The 25,650-nt window shown below is 49.9% G+C and overlaps 1 protein-coding gene across 1 annotated transcript in view; it reads right to left on the bottom strand.

The window, feature by feature from the left end:
* Window positions 1–3,196: 3,196 nt before the first annotated feature.
* Window positions 3,197–25,650, bottom strand: part of LOC118795337 (insulin receptor-like) — a 74,262-nt gene continuing 51,808 nt past the window's right edge. Inside the window, exons 3-21 of the mRNA XM_036553758.1 lie at window positions 24,381–24,705; window positions 20,121–20,260; window positions 19,430–19,574; window positions 17,590–17,804; window positions 17,065–17,191; window positions 16,317–16,567; window positions 14,691–14,858; window positions 13,650–13,848; window positions 10,286–10,566; window positions 9,442–9,581; window positions 8,917–9,076; window positions 8,468–8,570; window positions 7,981–8,048; window positions 7,364–7,593; window positions 6,277–6,387; window positions 5,578–5,737; window positions 5,203–5,332; window positions 4,576–4,710; window positions 3,197–4,350 (exon numbers count right to left, since the gene is read on the bottom strand). Coding sequence (XP_036409651.1) covers window positions 3,996–4,350; window positions 4,576–4,710; window positions 5,203–5,332; window positions 5,578–5,737; window positions 6,277–6,387; window positions 7,364–7,593; window positions 7,981–8,048; window positions 8,468–8,570; window positions 8,917–9,076; window positions 9,442–9,581; window positions 10,286–10,566; window positions 13,650–13,848; window positions 14,691–14,858; window positions 16,317–16,567; window positions 17,065–17,191; window positions 17,590–17,804; window positions 19,430–19,574; window positions 20,121–20,260; window positions 24,381–24,705 — 3,443 coding nt within the window. The 3' untranslated portion in view covers window positions 3,197–3,995. The remainder of the gene's footprint in view (window positions 4,351–4,575; window positions 4,711–5,202; window positions 5,333–5,577; window positions 5,738–6,276; window positions 6,388–7,363; window positions 7,594–7,980; window positions 8,049–8,467; window positions 8,571–8,916; window positions 9,077–9,441; window positions 9,582–10,285; window positions 10,567–13,649; window positions 13,849–14,690; window positions 14,859–16,316; window positions 16,568–17,064; window positions 17,192–17,589; window positions 17,805–19,429; window positions 19,575–20,120; window positions 20,261–24,380; window positions 24,706–25,650) is intronic.

The following is a 25,650-nucleotide window of genomic DNA, read 5'->3' as shown; positions in this document are numbered from 1 at the left end:
GGGCTCCCCATGCTGTCAAAAGAACTGGAATACTGCAGAACACAGAGGTCCACAATGATTTTTCTGAACTTTTACACTTTCTTTACAAATACACTGAGGTAGACTGTGTCCAAAGAGACTAGAAAATAAGATAAAATCAAATCAAAATAAAAACACCCTTGCCACCTCCCCTCCTTTTCGGGCCAATATTTCTCCTTTACTCAAAAAAAAAAAAAAAACAAAAAAAAAAAACATTGACATGCACTATACATTTTACATTTTTTTAAGAAACATCTGAATAAAATGCAAATATGTTTTTTTTTTTTTAGCACAGTGACTTCTATCATATTAAAATAAATAAAATATTAATATCTGTCTTTCCAAATATAAGATTATCCTCTGAATTACAAAAGAAAAATTGAAAATTCTCTCCTTTTTTTAAATATATATATTTAATTTTCTTCAGCTACTGTAGTGTATGTTGAGCTGCGGGGTGTTTCCTTTTTCTCAATATTCTAGAAAAAAAAAGAAAAAAAAAAACTAGGCACCATACAATACAAAATCATTATTACACAGTATTTACAGAGCAAAAAAAATAGACAAGAGCATAGTGATCGTATGACCCTTAGAATTACACCATCTATAATGTGGAGGAGGCATTTCATTATTACACGAGTGACGTCAAAACTCGACAGTTTGCAAATTCATAGCCACAATTGTGAAACCACAGTTTGAATGCCGTGAGGTCGGGCCGGTTTGTCCCAGAACTCTGACAGGTGATATAAAATGGAGGGAGGGAGCTTTTCCCCACGCTCTGAGAGAGAGTCACATTCATTTTGAGATTTTTCCCTGTTACCAAACTATTAACGTTGGGTGCCTTCAGACTGCGATTTAAATGTGATGACCAAGCATACGCGAACTCGTGAGAACGGGACCCCCCCACACAAAAATAACTCAAATTTATTAGGGAGGCATAGAGTAAGCCCACACCATGAGCGCATATATACAACTACACACACACATACATATTCATCTTTAGAAATGTACACATATGTATGCAAAAACATCCACACGCACGCACGCGCGCACACACACATTCAAAGTAAAGGGGGGTAAAAAAAAAACAACAAAAAAAAAAAAACAGTTGATATAATGTACATCTCGTAATAGTTTGAACGCCTCTTAAAACTCGGATAAAGGCACAACTCAGAGGCCGCTGTGTGTACGCCACCCCGAAAAGAGGAAGGAGAAGTCACCAATGAGGTATGCTGTATCAATGCCAACACCGCTGAGAAGACAAAGGGTCTGGGGCCGAAGCAGGACTCTGGGGCTGAAGCTGCTGTATGGTAACGACGGTCTTTCTCCTACACTTGGACGCATTACTCCTTTCAGTCAGACGGTGTCCCAGTTTTTTTTTTTTTTTGTTTTTTCTGTTAACCTAGTTTTTTACTGGTTTCCATTTGAATGCACTGGGGAGGGCGGGAGGGGGTATACCTGCTGCACAACTTGAGCTCATAGCCATTCTGTGAGGGGTTTCCCTTTGATATCTTGGAACTCTACATCCTTGAAGCAGGACTGACAGCGGCAGTTTCTGAAAGGCCCAATCAGAAGAGGAGATGGCGGCGTACAGCAGTGCTGTGAGGAATGACAGGTGACTGCCAGCCCATCTCCTTTTCTTCTTCTTCTGTGGCGATAATCAGTCGTGCTCTGTAAAACGCTGACATTCCAGCTGCAGGTTTATTCTGAGAAAAAAGGGGCTCCCAAGAGGCTCAGACAGTAAAGGGCAGGCTGAGCCCAACAACCGAGGTTTGAAACTTGCCATGTCGTCTGCAGATGATGACCTGGAGCCCGCAGCAGGGAAATAGACCGGCTTTACTCTGCCTGGGATAGAGGCGGGTAGGTCAGACTGGGTTTGCCTGTCTCACCGTGGGCGCCTTGCGACTTGTTGCAAGCTACTCGGATAGAGTCAGGGAGATAAACCTATCATCCATTCGGCGTCATGTTCCTGGTGCATTGTGGGACTTGTAGTGTGAAAACTGGGAGGACTGAATGTTTGCTCAGCGCTCCTGCTCGGATGCAGAGGCTGTTGCAGTGGGACAAGTGTCATCTTCAGTTGCCGTTTGTGAGCAGCTGGGCAGCTAAAAAAAACATTCCAAAAACAGAAAAACAAACCAAAATGTATCAGCTAGCGAGGGGGATAAAGAAGGTGTATCAAACTGGCAGAAACGGGACCACCGGCGAAAGCAAACGGAACAGAAGCCCCTTTGCTGAAGAGTAGCAGTAACCCTGGAATGTCAGAAACAGCCGTTTGTACGATGTGTTCCGCTTCAGACAGTGCATCTGATACCCTCACCCTGACTCTCCAGCACCCCACCCTTCTTCCTGTGCCCTCAGACTTCAGCCTTCTTTCGTAACTCACACCACTGTTATGGGAGTCCTTCCCTGGATATTCTTATGGCAGCAGGTAGCAAACTGGGACACATTCCCCCCCCCCCCCCCCCCCCGCCAGGCCTGCAGTAGAGATGTTCCTGCTAACTCATCCACCATCAGGACAGCTTTCAGCACGGGCAGGTGCACCTCAGCTGATAATACAACCCAACTGCTCAGCTGACAAGTACACAAAGGATACAGGGAAATCTGATTGGCCCAACAATCCAAGACCAAACAAAATCTGGGTATCAGACTTTTGACAGACGCTTCAATGACATCGAAATCTGTCCCTTGATCGTAAACCAATCACCACGTGCCATTTACAGGTTTTTTTTTTTTTAACAAAAACCAGCGCTGGTACAACACTTGGTAAAAAAAAAAAAAAAAACACCTCCGAGATACACAAAGCAAATGGTAGGAGCATGTCCATGCATTCTGTAAGCCTGCATCACATGCTTTATTTGATTTTATTTGGTCTTTAAATTTGGGCCAATATCTGAAGGAAAATATGTGCTCCTGTGAATTCAGCAGAAAATTTTGTGAGGTGATTTGATAAAGAAAGAGCTTAAAAAATAATTAGTGTGACATTTCTTTTTGGATCAGAAAAAGGTGAAAAATGGAAAGAAAAAACATTTCCACAACCTGCAAAGCCTCTGGGATGAAAACATAAAAAATATCAACTATTTACAACAAACATCAAGAGAAAATATTTTACACATATACGTATGTATAAAATATTTCACATATGATCTTCTATACCAACTAAAATGTATCAAAGCAGCAGCTATTGGTCAAATCTGAGGAACATTTTTTTGTCCAAATAAGTCTTAGAAAATGGTTTAAATATCCTTCAGCCATGACACAAGAACATAGATAAATCTGACAGGAAGGAAAAGGAAAGCAAACATAAATAAATTAAAGCTAAGGACCGAACACCTACTGAATCCGTGAGAGGTTTGGAATACTGCAGAACGAGGAGGGAAAACAATCAGACTGGAAACGAAAGCAAATGTTTCGTCTACGAAAAGACAAAAGTTTGTTCTATGAAAGGGAGGCCGTCTTCCTGCCATCCCACAGTTCCAAACAGTTTTTTTTTTGTTATGGTTACAAGATATGATTCTGAGGATTCGCCGACACCTCCTCTTTTGTACACAGGCCACAGTTTAGAGAAAGGCCACTTTGAGGAAACCAGGGAAACCCCGTTTAATGAGAGCAGAGGTGAACAGTCTGGAGGGGGTTAAGCAGCCATCTGGTTGTCGGAGGTTCGTTTCACAGTTTATTCCATCGACCGGATCTGGAAACATGACGGTAGCTAACATTAAACAGAGGCGCTGGAGAAGCAGGAGACGATCCGTCCGCGTGATGATCAAAATTTTTCTTAATACAAAAAACGGTTTGTGCATCTTCCTCCTGCATCCCCACACGCTCCTGTGGCAGATAAGAGTGAGGAAAATAAAGTCCTGAGATCTGCTGTTTTTTTTTGTTTTTTTTTCCAAAGGGCCTCTGTCAGAATGATACAAATCAAATTAATATTTATAAAAACAAAACAAAAAAAAAAAAAAAGAAAGGATCAAAAACGGGAAACGTTAGGAAGGGCTGGATCGCGGTAAGGTTAAGATTCGCCCGTTTTTCTTGCCCCCGTTCATGTGCGTGTAGGGCACGTGTTCCTCGTAGTTCCCCCGCAGGCCAACAGAGGGCACACTGTCTCTGCCGGGGCTCTCCTCGTGGTGCGAGTAGGACGAGGGGTCCAGCGGGATGCTCTCCATGTTGTCCAGGTCCATGTCCAGCTCCTCGCTCTCGGGGGGCTTGTTCTCCTCGCTGTAGAAGAAGGAGACCTCCTGGAAAGTAGGGTGCAGGTCGTCCTTCAGCATCTCGATCACCTCCTGGAAGGTGGGGCGCATCTTGGGGTTGTACTGCCAGCACATCTGCATCAGGTTGTGGCTGCAAGGGGGGGGGGGGGGGCAGGAGGGGAGGCAGAGGCATTAAATGTAGTCGTTTATGTTTTGGCTCATTTTTTTTCCCATAGATCCACAGAGGACACGCTACACTGTCTCTCTCTGGAGCGTGAACTTCAGATTCATTCATATGTGAGACTGAGGAATATTTGTTGGTATGAAGTAAATCTGAGACTGAAACTAACAGGACATTAAACACTGAGACGCTTACAGTCGGTCTGCGCAGTTGTCTGGCCGATCCAGGTATCCTCCGTCCATGACGAATTTCAGGACCTGCTCATTGGACAGCCCCTGGTAGGGCTGCTCTGCCAGGGTGCTAATCTCCCACAGCACCACCCCGAAGGACCTGAAATGGCAACAGCACAGCGCCACCATGAGGAGACATGCTGAACTAACGCTCGGCCAGCAGACCTGTGAAAAATCGGAACTCTCTCTGACTCGGATAGGCTTTGCAGATTTCATCCCTGTTATCTTGCTCATCGTACTTTATCTGGTGGCAAGCACTGATCAGAATATGTCAGAAACTCTCAGGCGATATTGTGCAAATAAATTAAACTTGAAGGAAACACAGCCTGAGATGAGCTTAAACTTGTGAGTTGAAACTTTTAAGATTACCTAATTCATTTGTTTAACAGAAATTTATCCCAGGTGACTTCACTGTACATGTACACATATCATCCAATTATACAGCTGGACGCTTACTGAAGTAATTCAGGTGAATCACCTCCCTCAAGAGCACAACGGTAGCGCCCCGCTGAGAGGACTGAAGCTGCATCCACTGGGTTACAAACCCAGCTCCTTACCCACCACAATGCCTGAGAGGACAGAGCAGACTAACCAGCAGTCCGAGTGCGCGGTGAAGACCCCGTCCTTCAGAGACTCGGGGGCCATCCACCGCACCGGCAGCAGGCCCTTCCCGCCCTTGCGGTAGTAGTCCGTTTCGTAGATGTCTCTGGTCATGCCGAAGTCTGAGCCAGAGGGAACACACACACACCATACATGCGAGCAGCGATCAGAAAACAGTCTGAGAACAGCCTGACTGATCCTCACCTTCTCACACTGCTTTACTGGATTAGGACAGGACCCAAAACAGTGTTACCAAATCCTGTTACCATGACTACATTTCTGCGACCCATTCATACAGCTGGAGCTGTACGAAGTGACTGGTGACTCCTCCCCTTACCCCCCCAACCCCTGACTCTTTTGGCTGTACCTCCGATTTTCACGGTTAAATCTTCGGCCACCATGCAGTTCCTGGCCGCCAGGTCCCTGTGGACGAACTTCTTGGCGTTGAGGTAGGCCATGCCGTCAGCGATCTCGGCGGCCATTTGGATCATCTCCTTCAGGGTGGGAGGGGGGCGGCCCGGGTTATTCTGCAGAGAGAGAGAGACACACACACACGTCTCACCGCAAATGTTGCACTCATAAAATGATCCTTCTCAAAAACTGGGTAGCGTGTAGGGGGGTCATCCCCGTCATCTTGATTATCTGCGGTATGAAGAGGATACCCTCGTCCCTTCAAAAAGGGCTTGCACAGAGCCAATACCTAAAATGCATATCTTTCAATGTGGAATAACAAGAGAGGCAATAAGCTCCTTTTTTAAGACTTTGGTCAGAGTTGGCCAGGAACCGAAACCATAAGCTACCATTATCAGGATGGACACTAAAGCACAAGGACTATGACACACACACTCACACACATACACACATGCATGTAGATCACAAATTGGCAGCTTGGTGGATTGCTGGATAGTTGGAAGCAGCGTGTTGATTGGTGGATATAGTGTGTTGATTGGTGGAAGCAGTGTGTTGACAGATGGATACACTGTGTTGATTGGTGGATAGAGGGTGGGTGGATCCCCATCCGTGCTTCCTGACAGCAGGTTTGATGTGTGAAGGTGTGGCTGGTTACCTCTGCGTCGGGCCGCAGGCAGCGCAGGTAGCTCTTCAGATCCCCATGGGTCATCAGCTCCATCACCACCAGCGTGGGCTGGCCCTTAGACACCACGCCCAGCAGACGCACCTGTAACAGGGCGGGGCTGGGTCACACCTCAGATAACACGGCACTGGGTCTCTGATTAAAGTCACTTAAAGGGCACCCGATTTATTTTACAACTTGGGCTGTGTATTTAATTTGATTTAATTTTTCAAAGAATAGCCAAATGCCTTTGGAAACAACTTGTACAGAGAAAAGTTCCTACACTGGGTATACAGGTAGTGAACAAGAGATGTAACACCCCTAGTAACAGAATGTTGAGACAGGAAGTTAACCCTTACTCAGTAAAACATGCCAGTGTATAGTACAGTATAGGATAGTAAAGATAATGAATATAATGTCACTCAGCATTGCTTTCTGTCTGCCTTGCTGTAGTCAGGATGGATTTTAAGGCGAGTGATCCTCTGATCTCCCTGGGACACACGTCCTGCACCCTACGCCCTACACCCTAAGCCCTACGCCCTGCACCCTATGCCCTACGCCCTACACCCTAAGCCCTACACCCTGTGCCCTACGCCCTAAGCCCTACGCCCTAAGCCCTACGCCCTACGCCCTACACCCTACGCCCTACACCCTAAGCCCTACACCCTAAGCCCTACACCCTAAGCCCTACACCCTATGCCCTAAGCCCTACGCCCTAAGCCCTATGCCCTACACCCTAAGCCCTAAGCCCTACGCCCTAAACCCTACGCCCTAAGCCCTATACCCTAAACCCTATGCCCTACGCCCTAAGCCCTACACCCTACGCCTTAAACCCTAAGCCCTAAACCCTAAGCCCTACACCCTAAGCCCTACACCCTACGCCCTACGCCCTACGCCCTAAGCCCTACGCCCTATGCCCTAAGCCCTACGCACTAAGCCCTACACCCTATGCCCTAAACCCTAAACCCTACGCCCTAAGCCCTACACCCTACGCCCTAAGCCCTAAGCCCTACACCCTAAGCCCTACGCCCTAAGCCCTACACCCTAAGCCCTACACCCTCTGCGCAGCGGGGTCGCTTACCACGTGGTGACAGCTGAAGGCCTTCATGACGGAGGCCTCGTTGAGGAACTCGATCCTCTCCCGCAGGCTGGCCGACTCATTGACCGTCTTCACGGCAACGCGTGTCTCGGGCTCGCCTTTGACGATGTCCTTGGCGATGCCCTCGTACACCATGCCGAAGGAGCCCTGGCCGAGCTCCCTGAGCAGGCTGATCTTCTCCCGGGCCACCTCCCACTCATCAGGCACATAAACTGCAGGAGAGAGAGACACACCGATATTAACCATAACCATAACCCTAATCATAACCTTCCCACTCATCAGCCACATAAACTGCAGGAGAGAGAGACACACTGGCATTAACCATAACCATAACCCTAACCCTGATGCTGATCCTGAACCCTAATCCTGACCCTGACCCTTGGGACACCAGCATACAGTCATTAACTACAGGCCAGAGACACATCTGTGTCAGCGCAGAATTATAAACGGCAGAGAGAGACACACAGCAGCATGAACGCACGATTAGAAACTGAGACAGACATAAACCCTAACTTCAACCTACAAATTGCAGAGTGTTTTACAAATTAAAATTTGCAAAAATAAATAAACCAATTTGCCTCGGAGAAGCATCTCCTTACCATCGTTGGCACTGAGATACTCCGGGTTCGAGGAGGCGAAGATGGGTCCGGTGGGCCCCTGGGTTTGCCTGGAATAAAGAGGAGGCATGGATCAGTCAGGAGCGGGGTGACGTCACAGGGCATCCCAAACCAAATCTCACCCAGCAGCCAAGCTGGTGTCTGCTCTGCTCGTATCAGAATCACACAGCTGAAGTGACTCAGGGGTCTGTGGGCGGGTCCTCCTCCCTAACAAGGCGGACATTCGACAGCAACACAAGAGTAATCACGCACCAATCCAAACTGGCCATGACACGGCAGACGGGCCACGGGTGGGAGTTGCTTGGCAACAGCAGGTGTGACACAAGGTGAGGAAGACACAACTGACCAGGACAGAACTTCATGTACCTTAAGTACCATGTTTCCTTAAGCTCAGTTAAAATGAGGGTGTAGGACGCTGTGAGCAGGTGCTGAGGAAGGACAGTGGTGGGGGGGCGCAAGGAACACTCACTTCTTCTTGAACACCACGAAGGCCCCCGCGGCCACCGCCAGCAGGAGGATCACGCAGATCACCGGCCCGATGACGATCTTCACCACGCTGAACGGGTCCACCCCTGCGGAGTGGGTCACACACAGAGCCATGAGAGGGGAGATCACACACACACCTTTGCTGTCTCCAGGGGTGCACACCAACACCCATATCAGGTGCAAGCTCTTTGTCAAAAAAAGCCTCCTAACCTCAAGAGACTTCCTGCTGGAATAAAGGTTATTAGATAAGTAGATACAGTAAATATCCCATCAAAATCATAGCGACATTACTACACTGTGGAATATGAGATTCCATTAACAACAATGATTACCACATTACACTGGTATGTTTGGCAAATTGCCTATTGCGGGGCACTCTTTACAAGGTTTGGCTCATGGGAAACACAGGCAGGGGCAGAAAGGGTCACTCACTGAGGTCCTGCACAAAGAAGTACGTGGGCTCCGTCCAGGAGCCGTTCCCTGCGAGCGACGTGGCGCGGATTCTCACGGTGTAGTTCCCAGGATGCACCACTCTCAGCTTGCAGCCGCCGTCGACGCTGTAGCTCTTTCTGGACACGCACTGGTGCAGCTCCTGGGAAGAGAGCGCGTGGTACAGTGCAGTAGCACTAACAGGACTGTAGGGGGCAGCTGTGTGCTTGTATGTGTATATCTGTGTGTGCATGTTCATGCATATGTGTGTGTGTGTGTGTGTGTGTGTGTGTGTGTGTGTGTGTAAGTGTGTATGTATAAATATGAGGGGACTCTCACCTCTGGGTCCGCTGTGTGTGTGTGTGTGTGTGTGTGTGTGTGTGTGTGTGTGTGTGTGTGTGTGTGTGTGTGTGCATATATGAATATGAAGTTGCTGTCACCTCTGGGTCTCCCTGTAAGTAAGTAAGTAAGTGTGTGTGTGTGTGTGTGTGTGTGTGTGTGTGTGTGTAAATATGAGGGTGCTCTCACCTCTGGGTCGCCCTGTCTCTTGTAGTTGACCTCGTACAGGATGATCATGCCGTTGGGAGTTTTGGGCTCCTGCCACTTGATGTGCACTGTGTACTCCGACACTTCGTAGGTGATTTGACCCACAATGTCATCAGCCTTGTCTGTACAGGAACAACAGAACCAGAGTGTCAGCACTGAACACACTGTCAAAGGTCCACTTCCCACTGTGCCAGAACCAGAACCTCAGAATGTGGTGGAGCTATAGGAGTGAGCAGGCCTAGGAGAATGTTCTCCATGTGGCCATAACTCCTGTACTGCTGGAGTTTCCTCACAGAGAACTGTGCCAGACAGTTAAAACTGCATGAGGCCTGATAACAGGACTGCTGTGTAGAATCTGGTAAAATTCTTTCACAAGAAATAGTTTTTTTAACTTCCATTACATAATCTTGACACATTCAAATGAATTATTTCTTATTATTTCTTATTATTGTCATTACATATTTATTTGTTTTCATCATGAATATTTTGTTCAATATTTCATTACAATACCATGTGCTAAAATTCGCCCTGATTAACAACAATTTTATTTCAGATTTCATGACGGTTGTATGTTCTGTGCTACTTGTGAGATGGCTGTCTGCTGTAATATCAAACGCTGTAAATCGCCCCAGAAAGAAGCATCTACAAACCGGTGCTGCTGAGAAGAAGAAGTGGCAAGACAGGAGGGAAGAGAGGCAGAATGAGAAAAAGAAAGAAAGGAGGATAACCGAGGAGGAAGAGGAAAGTAAAAGGAAGAGGAGCCAAACAGTTAGAGCAGAGACAGGGGCGGGCCGAGCCCTGCAGGGGACGGGCGGAGATGGGGTACCCTCGGGCATGGTGCGGGCGCTGACGTAGGCGGCCATGCTGCAGCGGGATGGGTCGGTCAGGTGGTTGCAGGCGTGGACCTCGATCTGGTAGCTGGTGAAGTGGCGCAGGTTGGAGATGACGGTCCACTCCTTGGAATAGACGTACAGGGGCACCTTCTTGTTCTCCTCCTCTTCGGGGCCACCGGTGGCCGAGGCGTTGGGCAGGGCGGGAGGTGTGGTGTGGAGGCGGGGCTGCGTCGCGTTGGCCACACCCACCGCCGACCGCCGGCGCCTGGAGGGCCTGGGCAGGGAGGAGAGGGGTGAGGGGGCGTGTCTCGGCCCACTCTGAACCAGCTCTATCGAGCTGACACACCTCTAGCGCAGCACATCCTATTGGTGGTTCTGGTAGACTGCACATGCTTGCTTCAAACAAGGATGAGTTCATCAGGCTTGATAAAACCTTGAACTGACTAATGCTCTGGATCTACACTTCAGTGTCCTTCTGATGTAAACTGTAAATTCACTGTACGAGAACTTGCATGGTTGTGTAGGCAAGAAAGGCATGATTGCGCTCTTCGTGATTGTAATGTTTCACTACAATAAATTTATGCCAGTGGTGTAAGTTGGTTAAGCTTTTTTAAAATCATCTAGGGCCTTCAGCAATTAATGAATAGGACTAATCAATCATAATCAATCAACGTAATCTGTATTGCCAAACCGAGAGTCACTAGTAAGTAAAAAATACTTGAGAACCCCCCCCCAGCTTCTCATGTAGAACAGAATGTCTGGATAGATCTTACTGGGACACACGCCCTACTAGGCACCACTAGAGGGAGCTATACAACTTTTTTTGTGACAGCCTTTACACGATGTCCATGGTGAGGGAACTGATGATGTATTTTTTTCCTTTCTTATGCTTTTTTGATGATGTTTTATTTTCTTTCTTATGCAACTTGGGAGTCACCAAGTGTACATTATGCTTGTCTCTTGACAACCCCCAACACTCACAGGAGTGTTGAGGCAAACGCCATCCTCCAATACACATGGATGCAGCCAGCAGCTATTCTTCAAGCTACAGTTCCCACAGTGCACCACAGCAGGGCAAGTGTCGATTGGAGGATGGGCTCACTCCCACTGACATCACCAAGGAACTTTGCAAATGCCTCACAAGCCGTTAGAGGGCACCACAGTGGAGAAATGAGGGGACCCTGCTGACACACCCACCCGTATCCCTGACAGAACAAAGCTAATTTGCTGTGAGCTTCTCGTCACCATCAGCTGCTGACACTGCCAAACTCAGAGCACAGGAGTAAGCACTTTAGCTCACCGAGTCACACGAAGCCTCACTGCTGAGGTTTTTAACAGGAGCAAACACCTGTCTGTCCATTTTCCACCCAGGGGAACAGAGCCCTTTGGTGGGCACTGTTAAACACAAGGGGACTTCAGGAGCTCAAGTGAAAACAGCACTCTCTTAGAGTAACAGATTCTGTCTGAGACAAGAGTTACGACTACCCCTGGGGTCGTTTTCTTCAGATACTGACACCTAAACTCACAAGGGAGGAGGACAGGGGAAAAGTCACTCACTCCAACGCAACAAAATATCAGGACAGGGCAAGACTCTTATTCATCTGGTAGTATCTGAGCATAAACAGGCGCCGGAATCACACGCTGCTCATGGCCTGACGTGGTGACAGGTTCAGTGACAGAGATACGGAAGCTGTGGTGGTGGCGGCGGCGGGGGGGCGGGGGTCCACGTGGGACAGCTACACGTGACAGCGTGTGTGAGAGGCGGCGATAATGACGGGTGGCAGAGCAGGGTGTGCTGTTCCGGGCCCTGTTCTCCCCGGCACACGCAGAGAGCGGGACCCGCGGACAGAATGTTCTCTCCCTCTGTGTGCTGAATTCCGCCTAGTTCGCACACGGCTGGGGCAGGCTGGGGCGGGCTGGGGAGGGGGGGGGGGGGGGGGGTGACCTTGTGTTCATCTCCCCATCAGAGAATCTGGACTGGCAGGATATCAGCATGTATGAATGCCCCTGCCACACCACCCCCCACCCCCAACCACACCCCCACCCTGACTGGAGCAGAGAATAATGGGCATGCCAATCACCCCCCCCCCCCCCCTCCAGGGAGGGGAAGGGGGAAAGTCGACAGCTCCACAAGCCACCAAAATGGCAGTGCTCTGGCAGTGTCTGCTCATTCACTGCAACGCAGAGCATCACCCCAAGGGGGCACTGCGGGGAGAGTGGTTAAGGAACTGGATGGGGAATGGGAATGTTTTAGGGTTCAAATCCCATTTGGAGTGCTGCATCCTTGAGCCAGGAGCTGTGAATGGGTCTGGGCTGTGTCTGGTGACTGTGTGTTAATGCTACTGTGCTCATGGGAATAACCACACCAAGAGGCTCTTCATACTGGCTGCAACTGTTTCACCCAACTGCCAAACATCCCTTATGTTCTAAACCTGTGTCCTATGCACGCTGCCTTAGAATTAGGGCTGTGGATGGAATATTTTGCTGCTGTGGGCTCCTGGTCACTGTTGTCCAGAATGACTCGACATGAACACAGGCTGCAGGGAAGTAACTAATCATTTGAATCCAGAATTAAAATTCAGTTACTGTGAGAGGTCATGACCCAATGAGCAAGTGAGAAATGCTACCATTTCTGGGGCTATTTCCATCCTTCACACCAGAAAAATCACAGATAAACAATCTCGCCTTTTTGCACATTGCTTCTCTGTATTCGAACACTCAATTGTATTTTTAGCATATCATTGCACTCTGAGTTCTTGAAATGTACGATTACTGCAGCACTTAGTCGATATGCAGTATGGCTGGTAATTATATCGCTTAAGAACTGACACATGCTCAGATGTGCTGATTTTTTTCCTGTTCATACAACTGTTCATTTGGCTTTACTATAAGCATTTACATATCTTTATCTTTGTAGGTTTTTCTGGATAACAGTCTCTGCCAAATGAACATGTGTACTGTTACCGTGTGGGCAGCAGTATGGTGTAGTGGTAAGGGACAGGGCTTGTAACCAAAAGGTTGCTGGCTCAATTTCCTGCTGGGGCACTGCTGCTGTAACCTTGGGCAAGGCACTTAACCCACACTTGCTTCAGTCTATATCAATAATAAATACATTATATGTGGATATAAACACTGTAACCTATGTAAGTTGCTCTGGTAAGTTGTGCCTGCTAAATGCTAACAATGTAATTGAATGCACTGTTAGATGTAACCTGTAAGAAGGTTGAGAATTTGCAAATGTGCTGTACATCAAACCGGCCCTGTGTTTACACAGAGACTCTGCTCTGCGCTCCCCCCCGTGTGACCGGCCTGTGCGTCCTCTCCCCGGCAGAGCGAGGGAGGAGAGCCGCGCCGTACCTGATCTCGAAGACCTCGTTGTGCAGGTAGTCCTCGAAGGTCTTGCGGTACTCGGACTCCTCGGCCTCCTTCTTCAGCTGCTTGTCGGTTTTGGGGCAGGAGCAGCAGCGGGATCCCTGGCCCTGTTCGTCCGTCTGGTTCAATTTCTTCTCCTCGTCGTTGTCCACGTGCGTGGGCGCCCGCGACGGCAGCTTCATGCCTGTCCCGCGAGGCGAGAACGGGTCAGAACCGGGTCAGAACGGGTCAAAACCGGGCCAAACCAGGTGTCAAACCGGGTCAGACCACACAGAGAATGGGTTAGACCGGGTCAGAATAGGTCAGATAAGGTCAGAGCACATGGAGTATCAAATTACAATAAAAATGAATTTGACACTGCATTTTTACGAGGATTTTTTTCAGAGCCCTTCACAATGAAAATAAGAGGTAAAGAGGTTATGAGCAGAGGACTCATCAATCAGTGAAGGCAAAGGCAGAAAAGGTGACAAGAACGATTTAGTATTTGCATCAGAGGCCAGCAATGAATTGATATAAAATCACCTATAACGTGCATTACACAAAACAGAAGGAATAATGAAAGACAACTGCAAAGAAACAATCCACAAGCCCCCACAGAAAGGCACACTGGAAACGTGTCAGACCACTTCAGACCGACAGAGAACGTGCAACACAGATTAAAACAGCCCCTTACATTCAATCACTATTAAAAATGTTATTAGCAAGCGCCTGCAGCAGGTCTCTGAAAACGATCGGTAGTTAATCTTCAATTATCACCAACACTTGAAATCAGTGTTTTTCTGTCAGTAAGCATTTCAGAGCGCTCCCCTGGGTAAGTGCCCACTTGGATGCAGCGTACAAAGTCACCTTACGAAACCCCTGAAGGGCTGCTTCCTAAACGCCCTGGCACTGCTACCCATAAATCTGGGTTTAATGTGTACTTAACGGAAGCATCCCGGGTGAGTTTCAGCAGTGCTGTAAAGCGTGGCTTCTGTGAGGCCCCCATGCTCGGGGTGGGGGTAGGGGGCGGGGGGCTCGGCCTCTCACCCTTCTGGCAGTAGTCGAACTTGTAGAGGTCGCTGGCCTCGGGCTGCTGTTGGCAGAACACCAGGTAGTGGGTGATGTTGCCGTTGGGGTCGGTGGGCGGCTTCCACTTGAGGATGATCTGGGAGGACGAGTTGGAGGAGGAGATGGGGTCCAGGGGAACGGAGGGCTCTGTCACACACACACGACGACAAGAGAGAGAGACACGAGCATCACTGGACCTGGCCCGGTCCCACACCACCCTTTCAGAGCACACAGGGTGACCATACCTTCCGCACCTGGAGTTACCTGGGGAACCGCGCTAACTCACATTTACACTGCAACTGCTTAGCTGATGCTCGTGTACAAAGAAACTTACGCAGGTTACAATTCTTATATATCAACCACTTATACGACTGGATATTTACACACGAAATTGTGGGTTATGTACCTTCTCCAACAGTACAACAGCAGCGCCCCAGTGGTGAAGCTACACCACACATTTGTACGGCTGGGTGTTTAGTGAGGCGATTCGGGTTGCAATTCGGGTTAAGCACCGAGCCCAACAGTGCCGCAGCAGTGTCACACTCAAGACGTGATGGCGCCATTTGGCGTCAATGTTAGTTATGTATGTCATAAGTTGTATTACACTTCCTTATGCACTGGTGCATTCCACACACACTTCCAGTACACTGTTAGTCGCCCTGAAATAAGAGTGTGTGCTAACAGGTAGGCGCCACACCAGCCCGATATCAAGACCGCCGACGACAGACTACAGTACAACACAACGCTGACCACTGCTCGCAGAACCGGTCGGACAGCATTCAGACACGTGCGTGTGTAATCATGAATCAAAGTCTGAGAGCGAGCACCCGCACATGTGAAACGCTGAGTATGAAAGGATATACAGTCTCCTGGGTCGTGTATCTGAGAGTGTGTCAGTCACCTGCGGGCTTTACTGTCCTCTGCGCTACGTTTCGGCCTGGGCTGTTGTAAGGAGCGGGCGTGTGTGTCGCCTCTCTCTCAGGGAGAACTATGGCCCTGATTTACGACAGCAACCCCTGGCACTGACGGGGAAGGCACACCATAATCACAGCCATCGTGAATGTCAACCGTTTAACGGCAGGCAGACCGGCGTTGCCATGGCGTTGCCCCGCGGCGGACGAGCGGCCCGAGGAGTCGCCCGAGCGGGGGGCAGGGGGGGCGCGGAGTGCGGTTTGGCAGGGGGGCAGAGCAGGAAGGACGGGCGGACCGCAGAGAGGAAGCCTGGCAGGCGGCAGCGGAGTCGGCTGATCTCAGACCGTGCACGTGTGTGTGTCCTGGGGCGAAAACGACCTCGTTCCCCCCAACCCCCCCCCCCGACCCCGACCCTCCCCCACCTCGTCTATGCGTGCCGCGCCCGTCACGCCTGATTTACGAGCTGCCCGACGTGATGACAAACAGCTGGCACCGCGGAGACCGGGGCGGCCGGTAAGGAGATCCGTCTAGTGTCACTTAATCCCTCTGGAGTGTCTTTGTGTTTCACAAGCACTGCAATTACCTGAGCGTGAGGGAGAGGGGCTGGAGGTAAGAGGCTGTGGAGGCGTGGCATGGCGACGGGGGGGTGTGTGGGGTGGGGGGAGGGGCGCGGGGTGCTCCGGCGCGACTCACTGGTGGCGTTGGTGCGCACGTAGATGATCTCGCTCTTGGCGCCGTGGACCTCGTGCTCGTCGGAGGCGGACAGCAGCGTCTTGACGAAGATGGCGTACTGCGTCCAGGGCTTGAGCGGGTGGATGAGGTAGCCCGGCTCCTGCTGCTCCTTGCCCTCGGTGGCCCTCGGCGGGGGGTCCACGTCCGCAATCACCCAGCTGTTGGAGCCGCAGGCGTCCAGACCGTCGTACTCCGTCACGTTTCTGTAGGGCCTGATTGGGGGGGGGGGGGGGGGGGGCGACAACCACAGCGTTTCAGAGACGGCCAACCCACACAGCGGGTGCTACCTGCCGAATCTGAAGTCTTCAGAGTTTTCCGCTGAAGAGAATGTATCATTGCATATCAAATACTGTTCCCAAACCTGAGGCTAACAGAGCTCTCCACTGAAAATATATCATATGATTTCGCACACTGGTCCTAGACCTGAGTATGAGAGCTCTCCACTTAACAGAATGTATATCATATGATATCATCTCATAAACTCTTCCTAGACCCGTGTATTTGAGCTCTAAACTGAAGAGAATACATCATATTGTATTGTATATTGTTCCCAAACCTGTGGCTGAGAGCTCGTCTCTAAAAAGAATGCATCATATAGTATCATATACTGTTTCCAGACCCATGTCTGAGAGCCCTACACTGCAGAGAATGCATCATATAGTATCACACACAGCACCTAGGTCAGCTGCTCTCTCCCTGTGACACTTACGCCTCTTTGTAAAGGACCATGAATCCCAGCAAGTCTCTGAAATCTGGGGGCCAGAAGGGCTCCCATTTGATGATGATCTTGTCGGACAGCGTGCGGATCTGCTTGAACTTCAGCACCTGGTTCTCACCTGGCAGAGAGAGAAGGATGGAGAGAGAGAGGGGGAGAGAAAGAGAGACAGACATCAGCACCATCACGTCAGATTACGATGTTTTGGTTAAACAAAGGCCTGCATAAACAGCAGTGAGATTGGATCTATGAGAAAAATACATGCAAGGGAAAGAGTCTCGTTTAACTTGCCAAACATTTAAGGAATCAGCCTTTTAGGGGCTGTGTACTTGGCATATGCTTGGTTAGTCCCACTAAATGGTTTCCAAATGTATATGGATTTCATCAAGAAATTGTAAAATGAGTTATATATCCAATAGGAACTTGTGATTAAAGAGATAAAGGTCAGGTAAATGGTAGTAAGCCTTCAGAGAACAGCCCTGTGTGGGGACGGTGTAAACCGGTTCTGAGCGGTCTTACAGGAGGCCTGGTCTCCGTTGGTCTTAGAGGCGATGTCGTTCTTGGTCTGGCGGTCCTTGGTCCCCGTCACCTCCTCCATCTTGCGGATCTCGGAGATGCAGAGCTTGGAGTTGTAGTGGAAGAACATGCGGCCCTGCAGGATGGTCAGGTTGTGCTTGGACCAGTCCCACAGCTGCCGCAGGTTCTGGTTGTCCAGGGCGTAGAACGAGTAGTTCCTGGAAGGCGACCGCAAGAATCGCAAGAAGGGGGGAAAAACTTGGATGAGCAGATGACACACACAGACGTAGTGTTTCAAACTCCATGCGCTTTATACAGAACGCTCTGTGCCTGCACTGGGAAATACATCACAGGCAGGTGCTTATAAATATTCATTAGCAAGGGAGACTCTTCCTGGTTTGGATCTGACTCTGATCACTATGGATACACGCAGCATGCTTGCTACAGCCAATCATTCAGCGACAAAATGTCATCCGGCCCTTCTCTGCCCATGAATATTCAGCTCCGGAATTCTTTCAGCTGCGACTGTAACTCTTCGGATTGGACACAACACTACAGACAGCAGGGTCTCCCTTGTGTCCACTATTTCTGCCCACGTTTTTAGCATCCACTTCCTCTTTTCCAAACCCAGAGAATCATGGGATCTCCGCTCCACCTCTGGCACACAGAGAAAAGGCCCAGGGGCCCTTTATCTGATTAACTGTAAAGTGTACGTATCACCGCAGACATTCTACATACAGAACAGATAATCAGATCCATGTGCATCAGATTAAAAGCTCTGTCTACCGTTGTTGAGGCTATTAGCGTTCTGATTTGCTGGCTCGTGATGAAAGAGCTTGTTTTAAAACAGAACATCCATGGCTATTATATGCACACAGTCACAGACCCTCATAGACCAGCAAGCACAAAGGAGGCAAGAAACACAGGAACTGAATATCTCAGGGTGGGGGCCAATTCAGAATGCCTTTGTAATTCATAATTCAAGTGCTGCGACACTAAAAACTCACTCCACAGGGGCAGAACAGGCAAGTACTGCACGATATTTGCATGCAAGTGGGGGCAAGTAAGGAAGACGGATTTGGGACCCGTTCCAGAACGCTAACGGATGGGAATCTTCTCATCGGCATGGCAGGCTCAGGTAACAGGGTGATCCATCTGAAGCAGGAGCAGAAGGATCGGTATCTATGGCTGCCATTTTTGGGGAGTGAGAGCTGACCTCAGTCAGCCTTTCCTTTATGACACCCCAGTCAGAATCAGAATCAGAATCACACTTTACTGGCCAAGTATGCTTTTACACATACTAGGAATCTGGCTCCGTTTCCAGTGTCTCTCGTAAGAGAGCACTGAAGCGAGGCCGCCGACCGCGGTGCCATCTTGGTATTACATGTCGATATACTTGACCTCAGACAAGATTAGGGCGCTGGGAAAACTTCTGTTCCCTCAAATACCAATTAATTTCCTATTCATTATCCTCTTGACTGCTTTCAGGTGAACTCCAATTTTGTATCTTCCAGATTGTTTATAACCCTGTCGCACGTGACTTATTTTATGCTAAGCAGCGCGTGTTACGTTATATGGTTTATGTCTTCATTAGCGTTATTAAGCTTCTCATAGTTTTCACCGCGACATTTGCTACATTTTTTAATGTTAAATCGCTGTTTCCTTAAAGCTAAAATGAGCTAGAATTTTTTCCAATCTAGTGTTCTAATCGCACCGGTTTCACAGTATGCCCTAAATGGCTAATCGCACCAGTGTGACCAATTTCCAGCTCCGTTCAGGGCTGACCCCATCACTGGACGCAATGTTAAAGCTGGCCGCTAACTGCGGGCATCGGGCCGCTTACCCGACTTCCTGGGTGTCTCCCCGGATGAGGCGGAGCTTGCGCAGGAAGGACAGGGACACCAGGGCGTAGGAACGGCGGATCATCAGGTAGCCCGTGACCTCCTCCAGCTGGCCCAGGTTGGCCTCCAGCTCGGCCGCAATGTTATCTGAGGTAAGGGGGGAAAAAAAAGAAGAAGAAGGAAAAAAAATCAATCAGGGCTGCGATGATTTATACCAATTGCTCCTTTAATGGAACAGAAAAGGAAACAAACACCAAAATGACTTATTAGAAATCTATCCCGCTTTGCTAAAGATGCACCAGGCAGCTCAGGGCTCCTGTGAGTGGGCGGGGCCTCTGCCTATGGGGATCCCATTTCTCTGTTAAAAGTGTGCAGTAGCATTAAGCAAGAAGCTGAACGTAATTTCTCTTTCACAAAAATGTACGATCCTGCAAATAAAATTCCTTTGATAAAATGCTGTTCTTTATTGAAAACAGATTTATGGACAGAGATCTGTGACCCCATTTTAGGTGGGAGCAGTTGCTATATGACCACAGGTGGCACGAGCCGGTACTGAGACACATCACTAATGCTGCTCCTCTGCGGACACTATCACTGAGAACGGTCGAGGTGTGATGGGAGGTGCTCCGGTGGAGCTGCGGTCGGCGGGAAGGACCGCAGCGGTCGCGGTCAGCCCAGGGGTGCCATACTTACTCCCTCCGCGGATGTTGATGATCATGCTGCCGTTCAGCACGGTGCAGCCTCGCAGGGCCTGGGCGGCCGTCACCGAGTCCACCGTCTTCACGCCCATGCACACTTTGGGGCAGAGCCCGGAACAGGGCGTGCAGGTCAACCTGCGGGGATTCCAGGGGTGGGGGGGTGGTGAGAGAAGGGGATACATTCAGTGAGATTCTCAATTTGATAAGAGTTCAACAAAACCTAACAGCGACAAGGCCTGTGAAACAGGCAATCCTGAGAACGCGCTGTTCGCCAACCAGACGGCTTTTTCCTTTTTTGTTCAGGCCGCTCAGGGACCTTATCCTTGTGTGAGGAGTTAAGAAAGGCTGTTTTTAGCTCTTCCAGCCGAGCGCTCTCACGGGCAGACAGGAAGGCCGCCGTCTTTGTCTGGCGGGAGGGCACAACCAAGGACAATCCCTTCAAGGTGACGCGTTCCCGCCAGACGAGCCAAAAAAGCGGAGCCGAGAAAGCTCAGGGCTAACTGTTCCCCGATGAGGACACGACCTCGCGTCGGGGGGGAGGCGGCGGTGCCCGGCGTTTCGTCTGTTTCCTTGTTTTTGTTTCTTCCACAGCAACGCGTCTCTCTCTAGCGTGACACAAGGTGTGTCGGAGAGCAGCAAACCTCTCATTAAACCCACAGATAAAAAGAGTAAAATTATTGTTGTGATTAATAAGCAGCTGGCACGTGAACTGTAGCCGTGGGAGGTTGAAAGGACGAACAAAGAAACAACAAAATGTTTTCCTGGGACCGTGTAACCACAACAAAATACCAATCGTGCTTCTGTCAACTCATCTTACAAGAAAGAGCTGCAGCAGCTCCTTGGCCTGGATTCATGTGCTTTCTCCTCACAAATGTCACATTTATTCCTTGACACGTTTTTTTCTCATTCATGAAGCGCACAGTTGTAGCTTTGTAGCCTTTCGCTTGCTTACGGACGGGGTGCGTGGGTGAGGGCCAAAGCCCCTCCGGTGCTGCTCCACAAAGACGCACCCTCACAGGAGGAGCTGCCAAAATCCTTCAGAAAAGACCGACGCAAATGTTGACTGCGCAGCTGACGGGAGTGACCGATATCACATGAAGCTTCCTCTCTACAGCTGGAGCCTTACCACCGTCATTACAGCATCAATTTACTGCTGAGATGAGACTGAATTCATTGTAGATACTGGCATATCAGTAACTGCTTCAATGATTAAGAAAAAAAAAACAAAATAAGTGAGTAGAACACCATCCCCGCCTATCCTCTACAAAAGCACCAGGCATCTGAACTATTCAAACCGGCGTCATAAAAAGCAGGGATTTTGTGCATGTCCAGATTTCTGATGGTTATAATAGTAGAGTGGATTTCAATCAGTTTCAGCCAGACAAAGCCTGACCAGATGAATGTCTTAGAGGCTGGACAAATGAGAGAACCATTTTCCACAGGGCAGGGAGCTGGGCTTGAGACCAGAAGGTTGCAGGTTCATCCCCTTGCTCGGCCAGTCCCGTCCCACCAAAATACACAGCTCCGTGTTATACTGAAGCAGTGTCAAATGGGTTAGAGTGTGTGGAAGGTGTGGCCGGGGTAAGGGCATCCGCTGAGCAAGTGTGTAAAACCCTGTGAACGCTGTGTTACAGCGAGCGAGGCCTCCGCCATCAGATGGCTCACAGCAGCAGGGCTGAGGAGCCTCTCTCCCGCGCTCACGCTGAGAGTGAGGCAGCGCTGCCGAGGTCCGACAGCTCAGCCTTCCGGGAATTCATTCACAAACGCGCCGGAGCAGAGAGAGGCCGGGGCCGTTCATTCATAACCCAACCCGCCGTCTTTACCGTCGCCTTACAAGGACATAATCCCGCCCCTGTAATCCATGTCCACGTTTGGCGCTGCAGGCTGAGCTGCTAAAAACAAAAAGCAGAGGAGGCCTTTATCAGGCTGCGATCACCCTGCAACACCCCCCCTCCCCCCCGTCCTGCTTTGCTCTGCCCTCCCCCTGTGTTTGATACAGAAATGCACAATGTCCCTTGCAGACACTGGCTGGTCATGAGGGGTGTGTCTGTGTGTCTGTGTGTTTTTTACATTTACATTTATTCATTTGGCAGATGCTTTTATCCAAAGCGACTTACATAGGTTACATAGGTTTTTGTGTGTGCATGCGTGCGTCCTTGTGAATGTGCGTGTGCGTGTGACTGAGTGTGAGTGTGAGTGTGAGTGTGAGTGTGAGTGTGAGTGTGTGTGTGTGTGTGTGTGTGTGTGCGCGCAGTTAAAGGGAGCTCTGGGCTTCTTTATGGAGATGAGTTATTACTCCCCGACTCTCTGCAGGTCTGTAAAATCAGGCCTGACTGGGAAAGGCCGGTGAATCACCAACTGTCAAAAGCAGAATAAAAGAGAGTCGGGGTAGAAATCTGAACCGCCCTCTGAGCGCCCCGGCCCCTCTATGAGAGGGGACGCGGCCTTGTCTCTGCCGGTCGGCTCGGCGGTCCAGCATGGCCCCCGAAAACATAAAAGGCGCTATTGTTCCCGGGGGAGAGTGTTTCCCCAGCACGGACCCCCCCCCCCCCTTCTCTCCCCTGCGTTAGGTCTGTGCGGGAGCCGCATAATGAACGCCCACACATGGAGACGGACGTGCAGACCAGCGCGTGCAACTCGGGGTGGGGGGTGGAGGAGGAGGCAGCGCGAAAACCTTCCGGATTCTTCCACCCACTCGGGGTGCCACTTCTAACACGCGATGTCGTGGCTCTGTTTTTCCTATCGCAGCCTGTCATCGGAAGCCGCGTCACTGACCACGGCCTCACGCCAACCCCATTCCCGCCAATTTCCTGACAGAGATAGAAAGCTTAAAAAAATCTGACGTACACTCTGGCTTTTAAAGAAATTAATTAAATTCTCAAAAAAAAAAAAAGAAAAAGAAAAACTTGGACCTGTTACAGCCACCAAATTTCACCAAATGAGCAACATGTGCGATTTAGTCATGTTTTTCAAATGAAATAATTATGACATCAAGCTTCCTACTGTGCTTACTAGACTTAAGAGAGCTGAATAACCACTATAAAACACCAAAAAAAAAAAACTTACTGTACTCTCTAAGAGTACAAAACCCAGAGAAGATATTTGGTGGGACACCCTAACCCTTTACAAACATCTTACAAGGACTTTTGATTGGTTTCTGCTTTGTATGTCCGAGCTAAACCCAGTACTTTCCTTTACTTTAAGATACAAGTGCACATATACGTTTGATGCTGACCACTTGGAAACCAATGACCTGCCTGTAAATTAAATGTGGAACTTAATCTTGCCTAAATGGGGAAAAAATTGGCAGCTAAGTGGAGGGATGAGAATGCCTTATCGTTGCCATGGATACCAGGGGAAGCAGGTCGTCATGGAGAGAGGTCCAGGCCTCTCCTTGTGAGCAAGGTCCATAGATCGGTCACCATCTGAACTGACTCGTTTACATCGGTCTTTACTAGACGCTGTTGCTGGAACCCCTTCTCATGGTGTTGAAGGCGGGGGTACACAGGGAGCATTTTTAAGTCAAACCAGCACCTTCTTGGGGTACACCTCTACACTACACATTTAAAGCAACCATCAGAATCCGCCCCCTATTGGCTCTCCACTGGCACCTGCATGTGTCTGTAAGGAACACCGGTCAGCATACTGTATGCACGGGTGCATGGGTCTCCTGCAGGTGCAGTTACAGACTAGAGCGAATGGACAGGCAGGTGATGGCTCTTTTAGAGCACCATGAAATAAACTAACTGGTTGCCTGAGGTAGGGGTCTGTGCACGCCGGGTACCTGAGGAAACCCTCAGTCTCTGAGTTCTGAGTAGCGGAGGTGACCCTCGTTTTGTGCGTGCTGGTTAGCGGAGGTGACCCTCGTTTTGTGCGTGCTGGGTAGCGGAGGTGACCCTCGTTTTGTGCGTGCTGGGTAGCGGAGGTGACCCTCGTTTTGTGCGTGCTGGGTAGCGGAGGTGACCCTCGTTTTGTGCGTGCTGTGTAGCGGAGGTGACCCTCGTTTTGTGTGTTCTGGGTAGCGGATGTGACCCTCAGCCTGCGTGTTCTGGGTAGCGGAGGTGACCCTCGTTTTGTGCGTGCTGGTTAGCAGAGGTGACCCTCGTTTTGTGCGTGCTGGTTAGCAGAGGTGACCCTCGTTTTGTGCGTGCTGGGTAGCGGAGGTGACCCTCAGCCTGCGTGTTCTGGGTAGCGGATGTGACCCTGGGGCCGGGCGGGGCGGAGCGAGGCGGGGGCGGGGGGCGGAGACACTCACGTGGTGGAGTTCATGGTGGTGTACCCGGACGGGCACTCGGGCAGGCAGGCGCCGTTGTGGATGACGTACTCGCTGCAGTCGCTGCTCTTGCTCTGCTTGCACTGCCGGTGCAGGTCCTGGCAGAACTGGAAGGTGACGCAGCGCCAGCCCTTGAAGGTGTAGTAGCCGGGCGGGCAGCGCTCCACGCAGGAGCCGCGGTGCAGGAAGTGCCGGCACGCCACGCACTCGCTCGGGGAGTCCGGCGCCGCGCAGCCGCCCAGGCACTGCTCGTGGCAGCACTGGTTATCCTTGTTGCAGGCGCGGTGTTTGCAGGTGGCCGGGCACACTGTGAGGGGACAGAGAGGAAGGGTTAGTGACTGCACTCATTACGTTACTGGCGTTCAGCGGACGCTCTTACCCAGAGCGACTTACATTTATACATTTATACAGCTGGATATTTACTGAAGCAACTCTAGGTCAAGTACCTGTGCGTCTACCAAACCCTTAGGAACAGTAGCTAGAAAGTCCCAGAGCAACACTATCAACACTTCCACTGTTGGAAGGGGGCAGTGTACTTCATTGCTTTTTTATTAATTGTATTAAGTTTTTAATAATGTGTCTCATGGTAGTGCCTTTAATGCATTGTTTATACTGGATGCTTTTTTTGCGTAACTCATCGCGAACTTGATCTGTCTGTGGGAATCCCTACTGCTTCATCCCTGACAACCAGAGTCAGATGAGCCAATGAGAGGAGAGGTGAAAGGTCACCAGCTCCACCTGCCAAATCACAGGCCACCTCGAGGTTCTCACAGCAACTGAGTCGACTGCGTGCACGATATCCTCTTTCAAACAACCTGAGCTGTCTACATGGGACAAGCTCCTTTCAGTGTGAACATTATAAATAACCCGCTGCAGAGAGCTAGTAAACACACACACACACGCGCACACACACACACACACACACACACACGCACACACACGCACACACACGCACACACGCACGCGCACACACACTCACACACACGCGCACACACACACGCACGCACGCGCACACAGACGCGCACACACGCGCACACACACACATACACACATACACACACACACGCACGCACACACACACACACACACGCACGTGCACACACACACGCACACGCACACAGAGCAGATGAGCAGTGTTTGTTTAAACTGGCCAACACACAGCTCCGCATAGCTTCTGCAAAGTGGAGCAAAGAGCCTGCCTGCCAATTGGGACAAGATGCCAGTTCGACTCGTTATATAAGCAGGGATTCTG

The sequence above is a fragment of the Megalops cyprinoides genome, chromosome 20 (genome assembly GCF_013368585.1).
Source record: "Megalops cyprinoides isolate fMegCyp1 chromosome 20, fMegCyp1.pri, whole genome shotgun sequence".
NCBI classification, from domain to species: Eukaryota; Metazoa; Chordata; class Actinopteri; order Elopiformes; family Megalopidae; genus Megalops; species Megalops cyprinoides.
Note: the sequence above shows the minus strand (reverse complement) of the source record. Positions and strands in the feature narration are given on the sequence as shown.